The sequence below is a fragment of the Drosophila melanogaster genome, chromosome 2L, assembly GCF_000001215.4.
Source record: "Drosophila melanogaster chromosome 2L".
In the NCBI taxonomy this organism is placed as follows: Eukaryota; Metazoa; Arthropoda; class Insecta; order Diptera; family Drosophilidae; genus Drosophila; species Drosophila melanogaster.
In genome coordinates this window covers 4,426,052-4,441,312 of record NT_033779.5, presented here as the reverse complement: position 1 = coordinate 4,441,312, position 15,261 = coordinate 4,426,052, and the positions used below count along the sequence as shown (strand labels likewise).

The following is a 15,261-nucleotide window of genomic DNA, read 5'->3' as shown; positions in this document are numbered from 1 at the left end:
TCTTGCGCCACCCACGCCGAGGAAAAGCTCGGTGGAAATTTTGGCCGTGCTCTCGAACGAACTTGTTAGCATTTCGCTGGCATTCAGATTCAGTTCTAATCCAACGGGTGACGGAACGACATACCGTGTGTGCTGTGTTCGCTGGAGGCGCGACTGTAAATATTTAAAAATTGAAAAACATATTCATAATCGGCCCAGGCCAAAACACTGCGAGAAATTCCTGCAGCGAAGTGATTTCGAATGAGTGGTTTCAAAGTGAACGGTGTGAGCCAAAGTCGTGTTTTGTGTCCATACACACAAAAGAAAATTTATTAAATAAAATCATAACAAATGCATTTGATATATAAAAGTTAAAAAGTTAAATAAAAAATAAAGTTGAAAGTGCGAAGGTGAAAATTCTGCTCGCTCTTTCTCTCTCTTTTTGCTGGCGGAAACTAACGGTTTAGGCCAAAAGTGCCGTAAAAGCTCTCTCCTGTCGCACATGCGTGTGCTTGTGAGCGTGTGGGTGCCTGCTTGAGCGTGCGAGAGTGTGTGTGTGTGTGCCCGTGTTAGCATCCTGTAGCAAGTTCTTCACTCAAGGATAACAGTCGTAAAAGCACAACAATGTAATGAACAATATCAGAAAATATCATCATCATCGTCCACATTTTCATGGCAAGGGAAAATATTATGTGTGTGTCTGTGTGTGTGTGTGTGTCTTCCAGGTTCTTTTGGCCCACAAACTTTAATGTCCTTCTTTGTCACTTAGTTTTATGCGACCGTCGCCGTCAAACGCGACAATACGAGGGCATTTGCATACGATTTACGATTCCCGTAGCCTCCAAAATGCACAATCCTACGGGTTAAGTCTGCCAAGGAAGCTGCGACTCCTTCCGCCCTCCCTCCTTAAAACTACACACACGCACACACAGTGGTAGTAGCCAAGGGCATGTAACAGGTAACACAACACAATTGACACCTGTCTCGCTTTTGCATTTCCGTCACTCTCTCGCTCTCCGAGCCTCCTTTGTGGAAGGTCCTGTAATACTCGTTCCGTCAATAACAACAGTTGCCACAAAGAACCATTTCAATGTCATGAAAGGATGTAAAGGATGGAAATAACTTCCAAGTAGATTTCTGATCTTTGAATTTCCACTAATGTGGAAATCAATTAATAAACAGAAGTAATTACAAACAAGATATTTTAAAAGCCATATGATTTAATGTTCATAGTTATTTGTATAAAAGTTTATCTAGAAATAAGAAACTCTACATATTTGAGGTCACCGAGAACATGGTTAAATTAGAATGGCACAACTTTTGGCCAGCACATGTTGCTCCAGAGTTTGTCCAGTTCGTACAAATCTCTTTTTGAATGTCCGAAGTTAAGTGGCGAAGAAGAGGGCAACGGGTTGGCGAAAAAGTTGCCAACTTTTTCATTACTGTTGCACATCAAGTTGAAGTTTGTCGTATACTGGATGACCTTTATGCAAAACAGGTCCTGGCACAACCGCCCACGCTGCCTTTTCCAGTGCGGTGCATTATTAAGCGCCAGCTTTTCTATTATTCAGCACACACATGATGTCTGTGTTTTGGGCGGTGTAATAAAAAAGTGTGAATTATTTATGCAAAGGCTTCACTGTGGTCAGCCAGCCGTTTTTCCTGCTGTTCATATTGAAATGCCATTAGCGAAAATCGTGCAATTGGCATTGCGCCGACGCGGCGTATACGCAATCTGGCATTGAGATAATATTTATTCGCGTGCTGTGCTGGCCATTATGCCAGCTGGCCCGAGATTTACATTAATATTGGCGGAACAATGCTGGCCATAATCGTTACGAATGCAGATAATGCCAGTTAGTTTGGCCTAATTAAAAGAGAGAGGGCAAGCGAAACAAAGCCCAAGAAGATTGCCTTCTGCTGATGCGTGAATTTTCGTAACAACAGCGTGGAAAAAAAAAAACACTGCAACATTTCGTGCCCGTTTTCAGCGAGTTGATTCCGTTTTTGTTTGTGTTTGCCCTGCCGGAGCACGCGTGTGTCTGCGTTATCTTGGACAAGAATAAACCATCCAAACATCCTGAAGCATCCGCGCATCCAAACATCCAAGCGCCCAGGCATCCATCTACTTGGCCATTGTGGTTGTTCTTGGCTCTCCTCCGCGGCGCGGCCCCTCTTTCATTCTCATTTCGAATCCTTGGCGCAGCAGATTCTAGTTGGTGGCCTACTCTGAAGGTGAGTGCAAACATTCGTTTTTTTCGTCATTTTGCTCGCTCAATCGATTATTCCCTAACTGAGCTTCAACTTAAATAAGCCATGAAGTCGCATAAAAAATGCTACAGCAGCGAGGCCAGCAGAAATAGCACGTAATTAAAGTTTGATTGGTAAACTGCCCACATCGACAATTTATTCAAAAAATGTGTATTTTTTTTTTGCCCCTGAGATAAATTGTTTGATTTGCTTGCGAAGCGTATACCTAAATCAATTTGGCAGTCAGAGCATCGGTTTTTTATTAATAACATTTTTTATGTTTACAATGAGGCGAGAAACGATAATAATCAAAACTATTCGGTTAACAAAAACTAAATCACCTTCTGAGGCTAAATGTATGCGCATTTGTCTTAAAAGATCGATATTTGCTTTGAATTTGGCTGTTATTCTCGTATCACAATAAAAATATTTCTATATATAAAGATAAAGAAAAACCGTCCAAAGCGATGACGAAGGCGAGCCACACTCAATAATAAACTTTTCGATTTGAGTCACGTCGGGCTCTCTACCATATACGTGGATAAACGACTTTTCAGGCTGAGATTGACAAACAAACACGCCCATAAATATGGACACTCTTCAGACTGGGCGTGGCATAATGGGCGTGTAATGGCAACAGTTTGTTATAATTAGACAACAGTGACCGGCTATTACGGCTAAACTAGTTACTGGCTAATGGCCATGATGTTGCCTACTTTTGTGCGCCGAACGAAGGGAAAACGGCGCGTATACGTAACTTGGTTTCCAATTCCTATGCACTGCACACCTTTATTGGATTTAGCTGCGATTTTTGTTTGTTAGGTGGTGCACAATGTAAGCCTATCTAACTAATAGCTATAATCAATAGTGAACTTGTATAGTATATATATTTACATTAATGCAACTATTTATTGATATTCTCGCAAACTGGAACTTCCTTATTGGTGCACTTGCTGCGCAAAATGGGCTTCAAAACTAAAGCAAAAAGTTTAAGCCACTTATAGTTAGCAATTTTGATCGATATTTACCAGATAAGTTCTTCGATTTACGATAGCAGTTAATGGCCTTCAAAATACATGGATTGCGAACGGTGTAAAAGCATTTATTGTCCTTGCTGACACATCCGAAGTTATTATTGATGGGACAGAGCTTATCACAAGGTTGCCCGGCAACAACGCCTTTTATTTATAGGAATATTTTTAGCTAACAAATAGTATGCGTGCTGCTTCTCTTTTACCCACTAACAGCAGCCAGAGTAACTTCATTTTTTGAACCGTGCAAGGTGTACAAGTCGACTGACTATGGAATTGGCATTACTAATTTACAAGTAAAAAATATACAATGCATTCAAGCATGAAATGTATTCAACTATGCTTTCTATAACAATACACGCATTCCAATTGAGTAAGAAAAAAAAGAAAAAAAACAGATGGGTCAGAAAGTGTCTCGTTCATAATTCATGGCCAACATTACATTAGGTTACTACTACAAATCATGGCGAATAAAATTCGCCCGACCTCCGAAACATTTTTATGGCAACCATATTTGCCAACAGCTCGTAAAACAGGAGCAACAGTCCGCAGTGCCTTACGCTCATAATTTATTTTGCATACACGCACTCAGACTCATTCGAGTAACAAAAGAAGAAGGACAACAAGGATACTCGTACTCGTACTCTCAGGCAAACAAAAAGAAAAGAAAAAACGAGCATCGAAGGGGAAAAGTTCAATTTTAGAGGATTTTTTTTGGGAGCCACAGCTTCGTTCTGTACAAAAAATAAAATGAGCAAAATGTAGAGTTACCACTTCTCGCAGCCACTGAAAATGAGATGGTAAAGCGATAAAAATGTACAAATTTGTGGAAATAATAGTATTTTATGGCGCAGATCCGTGACAATATGACAACTCTATTGATTTCGCAAATAAAAGCGTGTTATTTTCCGCGAATAATCTGATTTATGGCATTGCACATGTACGCGTCATACTAGAATTGATTGACATTCAAATTGAACGCTGTACATTTTGTGGTAGTAGATTATAAGGGGTTCAAATAAGGAATTTTATTTATATAAATTGTTTAAACGATGTTTATTAATATTTAGTTATTTCTTTTGGGAAATAATTAAATTTGGGTTTGCTGTATATCGATTTTATTAAATTACAGCTCATTTATTTCAGCGCATTACTAGAGTAAAGTGTATAAATATTTAAAACAATTTTAGAGCAGCTTTAAATTAAGCCATGCATTCAATATCTCGTTTTAGCTTTTGTGAATGGAGATCTCCTTTTCTTTTTCTTTTTTTTTTTTAACCAAACCAAAGACCGCGCGTGAAACGTAATGAATAAATAAGGTTTGTCTGTAGTTCACCATTCGAGGAGCTTGAGATTTTCCAGCCCACGTGGATGTGGATATATGGATTGTGAAAAGGTGCGAGTGTTTGTGCGTTTGCATATTTTAGCTGCTCCTTTGCACCTTTTACATTTTATATGCCGTGCGGCGGTTGAATTTGAGTTTCTGAGCCCCCGAATTTTTTTCTCTTCTGCGCCGACTTTTATTTCAGTTTCCGTTTATGTACACATTTGTAGCCTGGCCAACATCCCCATCCACACCCAAGGTAACCTTCACCTTTCGCACACACGGAGAGGTCACCATTCCCTGCCAATTTATAAATGCTGTATGTACATGTGTTTTCACAAGGCTTTAACTTGGCCCTCTACCCTAAAAAGCGACACAAAAAGTGGGCAAAAAAAAAAAATGAAAGAAAAAGTGTAATATTCACTTTTTATGCTGAGTCCGGCGTTTCTCGCATGCGACTAAAAACCAGCTGCGGTCCCTGTACTGTGTAAATTTCTCCAACATTTCTCGAAACTTTGCGGCACCATGGTCAAGTTTCGGTTGGGCAAACAAAGAATGTCCGACTTCTTTTGCCCAGTTAGTCCTTGCAGGATCGAAACTTTTGTGGCGTGTTTTTTTTGGTCGGTCCTCCACTCGAATTTGGGTTAATAGCCACACACACACACACACACTCGTAGAAATTCCTACACAATCTATGGCATTTTGGAGCGTCTGATTAGCCAGCGTTAATTTGAATGGAAAACTGGCAAATGGTATGCGTGTAGGTTTAAATTAAATCCGCTGTCAATACATACACCTGAGCAAATTAGTTCCAGTTAAATGCGCTTAACACGGCCACCGAATTAATTTGTGTTTTGCGGATTAGCTAAAGCACCTCTTATCGTGCTGATTGGCGTATTAGATATGAGCAATTGTAAACCAGTATATATAACTAAAAAGAAAAAATAAATAAATAAAATAATTTATAGAACTCTAACCAACTGTATAACATTTGTTTACTACGTTCTCAATTGAATTATTCAACGATTTAATTCCAATACCATAATCTGTTACTGCGCATCTCTGTCACTAAATGTTGATTTGATGGTTGTAAATCGAATTGAATAATTAAACAGTGGACAGCGAACAACTGTTCAGCGGCAATCGATCACATAATTGAGATGCGACTTTGATTGCATTCGCAGGCTGTGGAAAATTACACGGCTGGGCAAAAATGCTGGCCTTTTGATGGTGGGAGTGGATACGGCGACACGGGATGGGGATCGGGGGATCGGGGGGGGGGGGGGGGCAATTGGCCTTAAACCGAGATGGCTGTGCAATTGGGAGCAACTGTCGAGGTCGTCACATTTGACCCGCAATGCAGCCGGGGCTTAATCTGCCCCACAGTCGCATTCAAATGTCAATTAGTGTTGTTGCTGTGGTTTCAATTTCTCCACGCCGCTCTTTTATCTTTCCGGCCCCTTCCCATTCACAATCCCAATCCAATTGCAAGCCCCCGGGAAGCCATCGAGCTATTGAAGGTCACGGAATGCCAAAGATGGGCCGCATCCGGATCTGGTTCCTTGGCCAGCGTTCCATAAATCTGGGCCAGCAACTCGCCAAGGAGTAAGAAAGAATAAAACCTATAAAATCTGTTTAGCTATCTGTTTATAAAACTCGTACTCATAATTTGTGTGTAAAATTGATTTATTCAAAACTTTATTTTAGCTGGTTGGTTAGTTTTGAAAAATTCACTTTCACCTAAATTTAAACACATTATGTAACTAGAAATTTCAGTCGCACTCAAGTTTGCGGTAGCAACAATCTGGATAATTGGCATCCCCATTCAAATAATCCTTAAAGTGACAGTGCTCTGGTGGTTCCTTTTTATCACACCTTTGTAGAAAGGACAACAAATTAAAAAAATTAAAAAATTTTTTTTTGTGATTTCTCCACTGTTTTAGATTTTTCGGTCTAAATATGCGTTATTACTTACGTAAACAGCATTCCATATCCATCGCCAATGCATAAAATTGTCGTGCAGGGCAGGAATTTTGGGCGAAATTTCTGACCCATTTTAAGCAGTATCCGCGTTGAGTCAATATCGAGAACACAGCAATTGGGATAGGCTGAAATGAAATTTATAGATTCAAATCTGAAAATTAATATATTTAAGTCACCTGAATCCCCGTAGTTGTAGAGGGAAAAATTAGCGAAAGCTGGGAAAACCACCAAGCTCCATAAAAAGCCATAAATAATAAAAGTCTCTGGAACAAACGACATTTTGCACAGATTTCGATATAAATATAAACTATTGTACATCCAATTGACAACGAACGATCGGCCTGCCTAGTTGCAAAGTAGGGTCCTGCTGCAGCAGTCAGGATAGGGAAGATCCGGATTGATGTAGTCACCGTAGCGGCAAGGAGGCGACAGGATGCTAACTCCGCAGCTGCCAAAGGACAATTGGGCTGTTAGCATTTCAGTTCATCGAAAAGTAAGCAAACCAACCTGTGGTAAACGACACGTCCATTGAGGCCACACAAGATTTTGCGGCACTCGTGCGTGGGATCCTTGATGCTAACCCCCGGATTGAGGACGAGTCCCGGGTTGATGGTGCACTTACCAGGATGGTCTGCGGATGGAAATTGAAGCTTTAAGTGGAGCTGTCAGCTGCGGCTGTCTGCACTCACTCGGGTCGTAGTGAATGTCCTCCCATTCCGCCGACTGGACCGCGGCGAAAAGGATCCATAGGAGCATAGCCAAAAGGACACTAGTCCGCGCGGCCATCGCCTCTTCAGAAATGTGTGGCGAAGTTTATAAAGCTAAATTGTTGTATTTAATATATTCATGTAATTAATCTACGACATAGCACGTTATAATTTACTTTAAACTTTGACGTACTTTGCAAATATTCCTTACCATAATCGGCAAAGATTTCGTAATTGATGTTGGTAGCCAAAACGCCATGAATCATTATAATTACTGCCAGGATAGTGAAAATTCTGCACTGCGGCATCCTGATCCTGATCCTGTTTGTGTGTGTGTGTGTGTGTGCTTGTCGTTGTTGGCTTTTGCAGGAAATTTGACTAAAAGATTCGATTTTCCCAGCTGTCTGGCCGTAAAGTGCCTGCCCAGCCTCGCTGTCGATTTCATATGCGCATTTTAATTAAAATGCAGCCAGACAGACAGGCAGGCGGCGTGGATATGCTGGGTATATGCTGATGAAGTTATCGAATATGTTAATGCACTTATTTGCAGCTGCATTCGCCTTGTGTGTCATCTGTTGATGTAGTTGCATAATTCGATTAACTGACGCTGTCTCCAGAGCTTCAAGTCCTATGCCCTTCGACCCTTGCCCTTCTTCGGTAGAATGTAAATGTTGATTTATTGCCCTGTCTGTCCTTTGTCTTCCGTAAATTGTGATTGTTGGTGTGCCAATAGTCGGGTTGACCCAAGCCAAATCCATTCGAATCCACAAATTTGTGGACCAACTAATTGATGCAGCTGTGTACTCAATCACATATCTTTGGTCTGCTCTTGTGTGTTGTGTGTGTTGTTTTGATTACCTTTCCTCCGGCTGGCTGGCCAATTAGCAAGCGACCTCCATTGTTCGCCAGTTGAAATTAATTGAATCGAGTGGCCTCAGCTGGGCCTGAAATATGCACTTCAATGAACTCATCTCGACCCCAGTGGTTGGCTAATTAACCGACCCACTCGAAGCTCAAATAAGCACAGCTGAATTTACCGCCGAGCAGTGGATGGCCTAAGCCAAGAAAACGAGTGTATTAGAGTAGCACTTTAAAATTGTGATCGTATTAAAGGAGTTTAGCAAAAGAATTACATACCAAAAGTACATCAAAAAAATGGCTGATGCTGGTAAAATCTATGGGAAAAATGACTTAATTTCAAGAACTGCGTTCGTCTGATTTCTATTCCTATTTTAATCATTCAAACAAAATACTTTCTGGAGGGCCAAGAACTTTTTTTTAGATGTTGCTACCTGGAAAAATAGTTTATACCAATTATTGGTATTTCCATTTCGACTGTAGCCCTCTATGTTTTTTCCACATCATTCTCTATACCTCAGCCAACGAATTCCGGTTTCCGCTTTGGCATACATAAAGACCAAAAATTGTTTCGATCGATAGAGCAATAGAAGCATGTACACGCGCATTTGGCTAAGGTATTTGCATATATAAAGAATCAACACGTATATGTAGCATAAATAACAAATTGGCCAGGTGAACGCATTTTGCTGTGAGTTGGAATGGGCCTCGATTGAGGTGTCCAGAAATAAGGGTCAACTTTCGGCCAGGCATCCTCTATTTTTTTTTATATTTCTATATATATATATATTTTTTTTTTTTGGGAATTATAGGCGGTGAAGCGTTCAAGTATTCCCTTTTTACTTTTGGGTGTCCTGAGGCCTTCAAACAGGGATGGCTATCGAGCCTGCGACTTTTGGTTGGATTTTGGCTCCTTTTTTATGGTCGCACATAAAAACGCACATCATTATAATTTCAATGACATTAAAGTCCATATCAAAGTGAATGAGATACAAGCGAAATGCTTTATTTTATTGCTCTACTTTTTGGGCGCTCTTTTAATTCTTGTGACGCCCGCTCGCTGACCCCAGGTGCTCACCAGTTCACCAGCTCACCTGTTCGCCACCTCACCTTTCCACCAGCCCACCTGCTCACCTGGGCAACTGGGCATTTGGGCACACACTCGCATACAAATTGCTTCCTGTCCCAGTCTCCCAGTGAAACGTCTGCGTTAAAAGGCCAACGGCCATGTGTTTTATTCGGCATTTATTTACGTTTGCTGGCAGCAAGATTCGAAAAAAAGGGCGAGAAATATATATATATATATATATATATATATATGCGATACAAGGAATGCTTTTAGCGAAAGTCATTCATCCAAACACACGCATTTTTTACGGCTGCATACCTAGCTATGTGAGTATTTGTAATTCTAGCTTTTCACGTATGTTTTTTTTATAGTTGAGAAAACAGATATGACTTTGGCATAGGCATGTGTAACTTGAAGGTCAGGCGGATGTTTCGTGCGGAAAAGTTTACTTTCAGCTTTCACCTGAAAGAAAATCATTTTGTTGAGCCAAACAAGAGGAAAAGAATTCTCGACGAAATTACATTTTGCCGAGAAATAAATCTGTTTGCTTTTCTTACGTCATAACCAGTACTCCAATCATATGTATTTCTCAATCAAATTAAATATATATTCTAATTACGAACGCAATTTCATTCATAATAAGTATACGCACTGTTTACCCAATTCGAATCGAACAAACACATTGTAGTCATAATTTGCAGTACTTTACACTTTGTTAGCCGTATTATATATATATTATTGTATTGCAAATATGAAATATTCAATTGCGTTATGCTTCACTGAATAATTCATGGCCCAAAAATAAACCAACGAAAAACAACTAAAAATTTCAAACACAATGCACGCACACTGAGTGAATAAAGTGCAGTAAACAAAATTTTAGAATCCGATACAGTCACTAAAATTTAGCCTTTTCAAGTTCAAATTTATTACTCTGTTTGCTCAAAGTAAATTCTACATGGGAAATTTTATGTTAATTTGTTGAAATGTTACATCTAGAAATACACTTAGAAATAACACCGAAATTTCTTATATTTTACTTTTTTTTGTAATTTGAATAGCATTTTATTTTTCGTGTGCATTTTTTTATGGCCCAAGCAAAGGCTGCAACAAATGCAGCATCCACTGCAAACGACCTTGAAAATGCGGTTTTCCAGTTTTCCAGCTTGCTTGTTTGTTTGCTCGTCGTGTTGCAGTTGCTACTATTGTTCCTCACAGCAGCACACTGAGTTATTAAAATTTGCCTTTGCAATTGCAGTCTTTAAACCGCTTAGCCTTTGTTTCACTTCGAGCAATGAAATACTCTCGAAAATAGTTCTCTGCTTTGTGTCCAAAATATGCAGGGGCATCGACTGATGAAAACCCAATTATAAACAATTTGAGAGCTGTGCAGGGGAAAAAAGAAATGCACTTTTTAGCTATAAATAATTTGCTGGAACTAAGAAGTACCTTCTAATAAGTTTGCAAAATTGAAGAAATCAGAAAATGAGAAAATAATTTACAATTGCATTCGAGAAAGGTGAATTTTACTCGTGCAAGTTAATGAGTAATTAATTCCGAAAGACATTTAAAGGTTGAGATTGATTAACTTTTTCAATTACCCTTAACTGGATCTAATTTTTGTTCAGTAATAACATTTTCACTTAATTAATTAGGCTCTTAAAATATTTAAACGAATTTCACAAGAGCCGTGCCCTTTTCCAACTCCCTTCATTTGTTTTAAGCAATTTTTTTTATCTGGGATCAAAGCGATATCAAAACGTTGTAAGTCGCAGGATAATAGACTTGTGGCTGCTATCTGTCTGTCTGTGTGTGTGAGTGTGACCAAACAGTTCGGATTAACCCAGACCTGCGAATTTATCCTTGGCATTTAACAATGCTTGACTTGCCGTGGCGCTCTGCTGTTGTTTTTGCTGCTGCTTGTGGAAACCGCGAAACTGCGCTTGTTGAATTATTTAAGACACACAAGTGCGCACCACCCAACCAGCCAACCACCCAACCGCCCAACCACCCAGCATCAAGTACAAGGATAATGCCAAGCAGATAAAAGTGGCCGCAATGTAGCATACATTAAGGCGTCGGTGGCGACGCCGCCACTAAAGTCCTCTTTGGCAGCGGCAGCTTGATTATGTCTCAGGACTCGAGAGTCGAGACCCGAGTCACTCCACACAAAAAAGAAATTAATTAATTTTTAAGCGTAATTAAATGCAAAGCAGCACTTGGTGGCACGGCCCGAAGCGCCCTTGCCCTTCCACTACACTGAGAAAATAGCTGTTCAAGAAGTAATTAGCTCGGAGTTAATGAACTGAATGTTGGGAATAATAATATATATATAAGTGATAAGAGGACATATCTTATGACTTTATAAAATCATAATTGTTATTTATATATTATATATGATATCACCGAATTTGTGAACAGTGCCGCTCGACCTGGCTTTGTTTTGCCGTCCATGAAGGCGCAAGGCTAACAAGTGGGTGGTCAAGGACGCAAAGGATGCGCGCCAGTTATATTTTTCGGAACCCGAACATTACTCGAAGGAATTTTGATTTCTTTGAAATGAGTTTCGAGCCTCCATCGCCGAACATTATTCCTTCACGCAATTAAAAATTCCACTCGAAGTCGGTGCCCAAAAAAAATAAAACAAAAAGGTTATCCACTCGAGCGCAGTTAATGGGCTTCGAGTTCGGTTTCAGTGGGATTTCATTTAATTTTTTTCGCCTTTTATTTTGTTTGTTCTGACCCTGCGAATGATTGGCAAAGGGCAGAACGCCCCAAGGTGGCCGGAACTTTGTCTGCCATTGACTTTTGCATGTGGGCTGGCCAATCAACGCCCAGAGCCCGAAAAACCAGGAAAGGTGGACACCGAGAGGATTCCCGTTCTGGAGTCCAGGACCTGGTCCCCATACGAGACCCCTGAGCAACCCGAGGAGCCACAATGGAGCTCACCAGATTTCGATTCACATTCAATTTTGATGGCTCGTTTGGCTCGCCTTTGCTGCCTTTGGTCAATTTCACTTTTATGTGTGTAGTCATCAGCTAAATGCCTTCCCAATATGTAGTATAGTATAGTATACCAATCTGGCCCGTTTGTTTGGCTTGTACACATGTATTTATATAGACAACGTGCTCGTGCCGATTTGTTGGCTATTTTTAGGTGCCTGCATACAAAAAACCAAAACAAAGCCAAAACCAAATTCAAACAATGCGAAACGAAACAATTACGCGCCATGGGCTCTCAGGAACTGTCAGTAGTGCTGCCTAATGGACTCGAATCCCAATCGATCGAAAATGCTTTTTACACATCCTCAAAATTAAAAAAGAAATGCCTCAGAAATAGCCCAATCACTGGCTGATATTATAAGAAAACAAAGAAATAATAATAACTAATTTTGCGAAAGAGACAAGTTTTTGCAGCCTAGTATTTTATTTGGCAATTCAATTCCATTAGAATGAATGAATCCCCCAATTCAAATTTGAATTAAAATCACTTGAAAATATTTGTTTAATGGTTTTTTTTTATTGCTGAGCTGACCATGAGCATTCCCCGACCGACCACCACATATTGATCGGATAAATATTTGCCGTTTTCATTAATTGTTTGCTGGGTGAACAAGCCAGTGCAGAAGCGTTTTCCATACGAATTAAGGCATGTCCATATAGTCGGGGATGTCCAGAACAAAAAGATATATATATCTGGCTGTCCACCTCCTCCGATCCCCTCACATCCAGCATGTGGGACACTCTGTGGTGGCCCAGTTCAATAATGGACAGTCGCTGCAACTGCAGTGGCACCTCCTCGCCTGCCTTTCCATCGGGCCACACAATTCAATTAAATTTATGCCAATGCCAATGTCCGTGTGCTGCTGGCCTCTGGCTGTGTTTGTTTTTGTCTCACACGTATGTCAATAGCTGTTTTAAGTTAATTAATCAAAGCTGAGCCAATTTTTTGCCAGACGTTTTCCACATTTGCGGTTGGCGAAACGTTGCGGTTGCCGTTTTAGATATCCCACCTCGAATGCACTGCTCATTTTGGATCAAAAATATATATTCCTATATATATAAGCATTTAAAATATTATTTATTTTTAAATTGGTATCTTTTTCTTTAAATTTAAAATACCTTTATTCGGTTTGACATCTTCTTTCCGCTTCGAATTGGAATTTCGTTGGCATTTGCAGGCTTTGGACATAAATTGAACTTTTGTAATTTAAACGCCATTAGTTTTCGCAATTCGTAAACAATGTGGCCTATTTTAACATGATTCTCTGTTGTTTTAGCTGCTCACCGATGATGATGATATTTACATTGGTGTTTGTTAAATGATTTTGTTTTGTTTGGGTCTTTGGATTGGTTACGTTCAAGGTAAACGTCTATACTATTTGGTATATACTAAGGATAAAAATGCCATTTTCTCTTGGCATTCAAAATTATAATTATAGTTATTGAATTAAAATCAAAGCAATCGGCAAATGAATATATTCTAAGTGTATTCATGGGCATTTTTGGCTGATTTTACGGCACGTGGCATGGCGCACTAATTGCCACTTGAGAGTGGAATCCCCAAACTGGGACCGGGTCAAAGTCGAGTCCTTTGTCGGGCCTTGGCACCAAAAAAAAAAAAAAGAACCAGAAGGCAGTAAAGCAGTAAGAAAAAATCAAATTCACACATTCGCAGGACAGAAATGTGGGACAAGGAGGCGGGACGTGGCGACACAATTGTCCTTGCAAGGACACACAGCTGCCACGTCAACGTCTTAGCCAAGGGCTGTGCTGCTGCTGGAAAATATTGATCCGTTTAAAAAAAAAAAAAAAACTGCTCAGCCCGGCCAGGTGAGCCAGCCAGGCGTGGCACTTATGAATTGTGCGCCGTGTTTGTTCGCAGGCCACGCTGCGTATACGCGATGTTTATTGATTGTGTCTGATGCGAGGCGATAAGAATGGATTCTTTTACGCTACAGTGCCACAAATAAGTTCCTAGTCACAGATCACAGTTGGCCCTCGTGATATGTTCTATTTTATTGAGATTTTTCCATCGCGAGGCTACTGCAATTGCTTCCTGTGCTCAATGTCATCGACATTCAATGCAATTATGGCAAATTTCCGATGACCCCCATCTCCCATCGGCGAAAGTTCAATTTCGTATTCAATTTGCGATTTCCACAGAGCACACTGTGATAGCAAATTGCCAATGCCGAGGCCCAAACAATTTGAATGTGGATGTGTTGTGTGCGCGTGTTTGTATGCGTTATATATGCTTTTATCGCCAACGACTCTGAATTTCCCGCCCGCAGGCTCTCACCTGTACAGACAGGTAAACGATAACACAAACGCTGGGAAATGCGCACGACCAGGTGAAACTGGCGAACGGGCGAGCTCTTCGATTGCAGCGACAAAAGCCCATCGTCAGCGGGCAACGGCAACGTGTCGAGCATAAGTAATGTTTATTTTTTATGTACATACACTTTTATACACATATTTCCGCTCGTTTTCGGGGGCCACATGCATGTAAAACGCGCTTCAAAGGAGGCAGGGGGAATGGCTGTTTTGCAAACATAAAAGATGCAAGGTATAAAGTTGCAAGAAATGTCGATTAAGGTGCTGGAATTTTAAAATTTATTAGAAGCACAAACAAATATTTTACCATACTTTAAGGCTTAACTCATGATTATACTTCGCTGTTCTTGCGGCTATGTAGTACCTTCATTCTTAAAACCATTTTTAATTTTTGAAGGCTGTAAGCTTCGCTGCTTAACCATTGCGTCCTTCATTTACATGGTTTTTCTCGAAGATTTCGGAGATGTAATTAATCACCCTCCGCCGGCTCTCAATTATCTTTGCAATTGTGGGTCAGTTGCCCAAGGCTGCGAACCCAAAGCCATCGCCGTGAAATGGAAACGGGGATGAGACCATGGACGGCACGTTCGATGACCGGATGTGTGCCTGCATGCAGCGGACGGACTTGTAAATGGGCTATGGACACGTGCCAGAGGACAGCTGGAAACAACAAATGGAAATGCCATTTCCATAATTTATGCCCAGCAATAAGGGGAAATATAT

General features: G+C 40.4%; 4 protein-coding genes across 7 annotated transcripts in view; 1 reads left to right on the top strand and 3 right to left on the bottom strand.

The window, feature by feature from the left end:
- The first annotated feature begins 30 nt into the window (after positions 1–30).
- The window catches only part of CG15431 (uncharacterized protein), a 37,291-nt gene continuing 22,060 nt past the window's right edge, over positions 31–15,261 (top strand). The window contains exons 1-2 of one of the 2 annotated variants that reach the window (NM_134987.3): positions 31–155; positions 1,827–2,214. The gene's annotated coding sequence lies outside the window, so the exon portion shown is untranslated. Of the gene's footprint in view, positions 156–1,166; positions 2,215–15,261 lie in introns of those variants that run through there. The other variant, NM_001273096.1, reaches the window with a different exon arrangement.
- CG43056 (uncharacterized protein) lies at positions 3,112–3,526 on the bottom strand. The gene is made up of 3 exons (NM_001258939.1): positions 3,467–3,526; positions 3,258–3,407; positions 3,112–3,204 (listed from the first exon to the last, which is right to left on the bottom strand). The coding sequence occupies exons 1-3, from the start codon at positions 3,492–3,494 to the stop codon at positions 3,134–3,136; spliced, it is 249 nt and encodes an 82-aa protein (NP_001245868.1). The 5' UTR covers positions 3,495–3,526; the 3' UTR covers positions 3,112–3,133.
- Positions 6,256–7,405, bottom strand: CG34177 (uncharacterized protein). The gene is made up of 5 exons (NM_001103611.2): positions 7,257–7,405; positions 7,075–7,198; positions 6,744–7,015; positions 6,560–6,692; positions 6,256–6,459 (listed from the first exon to the last, which is right to left on the bottom strand). The coding sequence occupies exons 1-3, from the start codon at positions 7,351–7,353 to the stop codon at positions 6,913–6,915; spliced, it is 324 nt and encodes a 107-aa protein (NP_001097081.1). The 5' UTR covers positions 7,354–7,405; the 3' UTR covers positions 6,256–6,459; positions 6,560–6,692; positions 6,744–6,912.
- CG34178 (uncharacterized protein) lies at positions 6,256–7,405 on the bottom strand. Of its 3 annotated transcripts, NM_001103612.2 has the most exons (5): positions 7,257–7,405; positions 7,075–7,198; positions 6,744–7,015; positions 6,560–6,692; positions 6,256–6,459 (listed from the first exon to the last, which is right to left on the bottom strand). In NM_001103612.2, the coding sequence occupies exons 3-5, from the start codon at positions 6,844–6,846 to the stop codon at positions 6,357–6,359; spliced, it is 339 nt and encodes a 112-aa protein (NP_001097082.1). In that variant the 5' UTR covers positions 6,847–7,015; positions 7,075–7,198; positions 7,257–7,405; the 3' UTR covers positions 6,256–6,356. The 3 variants fall into 3 exon arrangements, with proteins under 3 accessions (NP_001097082.1, NP_001097083.1, NP_001097084.1); NM_001103613.2 differs by having other exon boundaries at positions 7,075–7,405; NM_001103614.2 differs by lacking the exons at positions 7,075–7,198; positions 7,257–7,405 and having other exon boundaries at positions 6,744–6,898.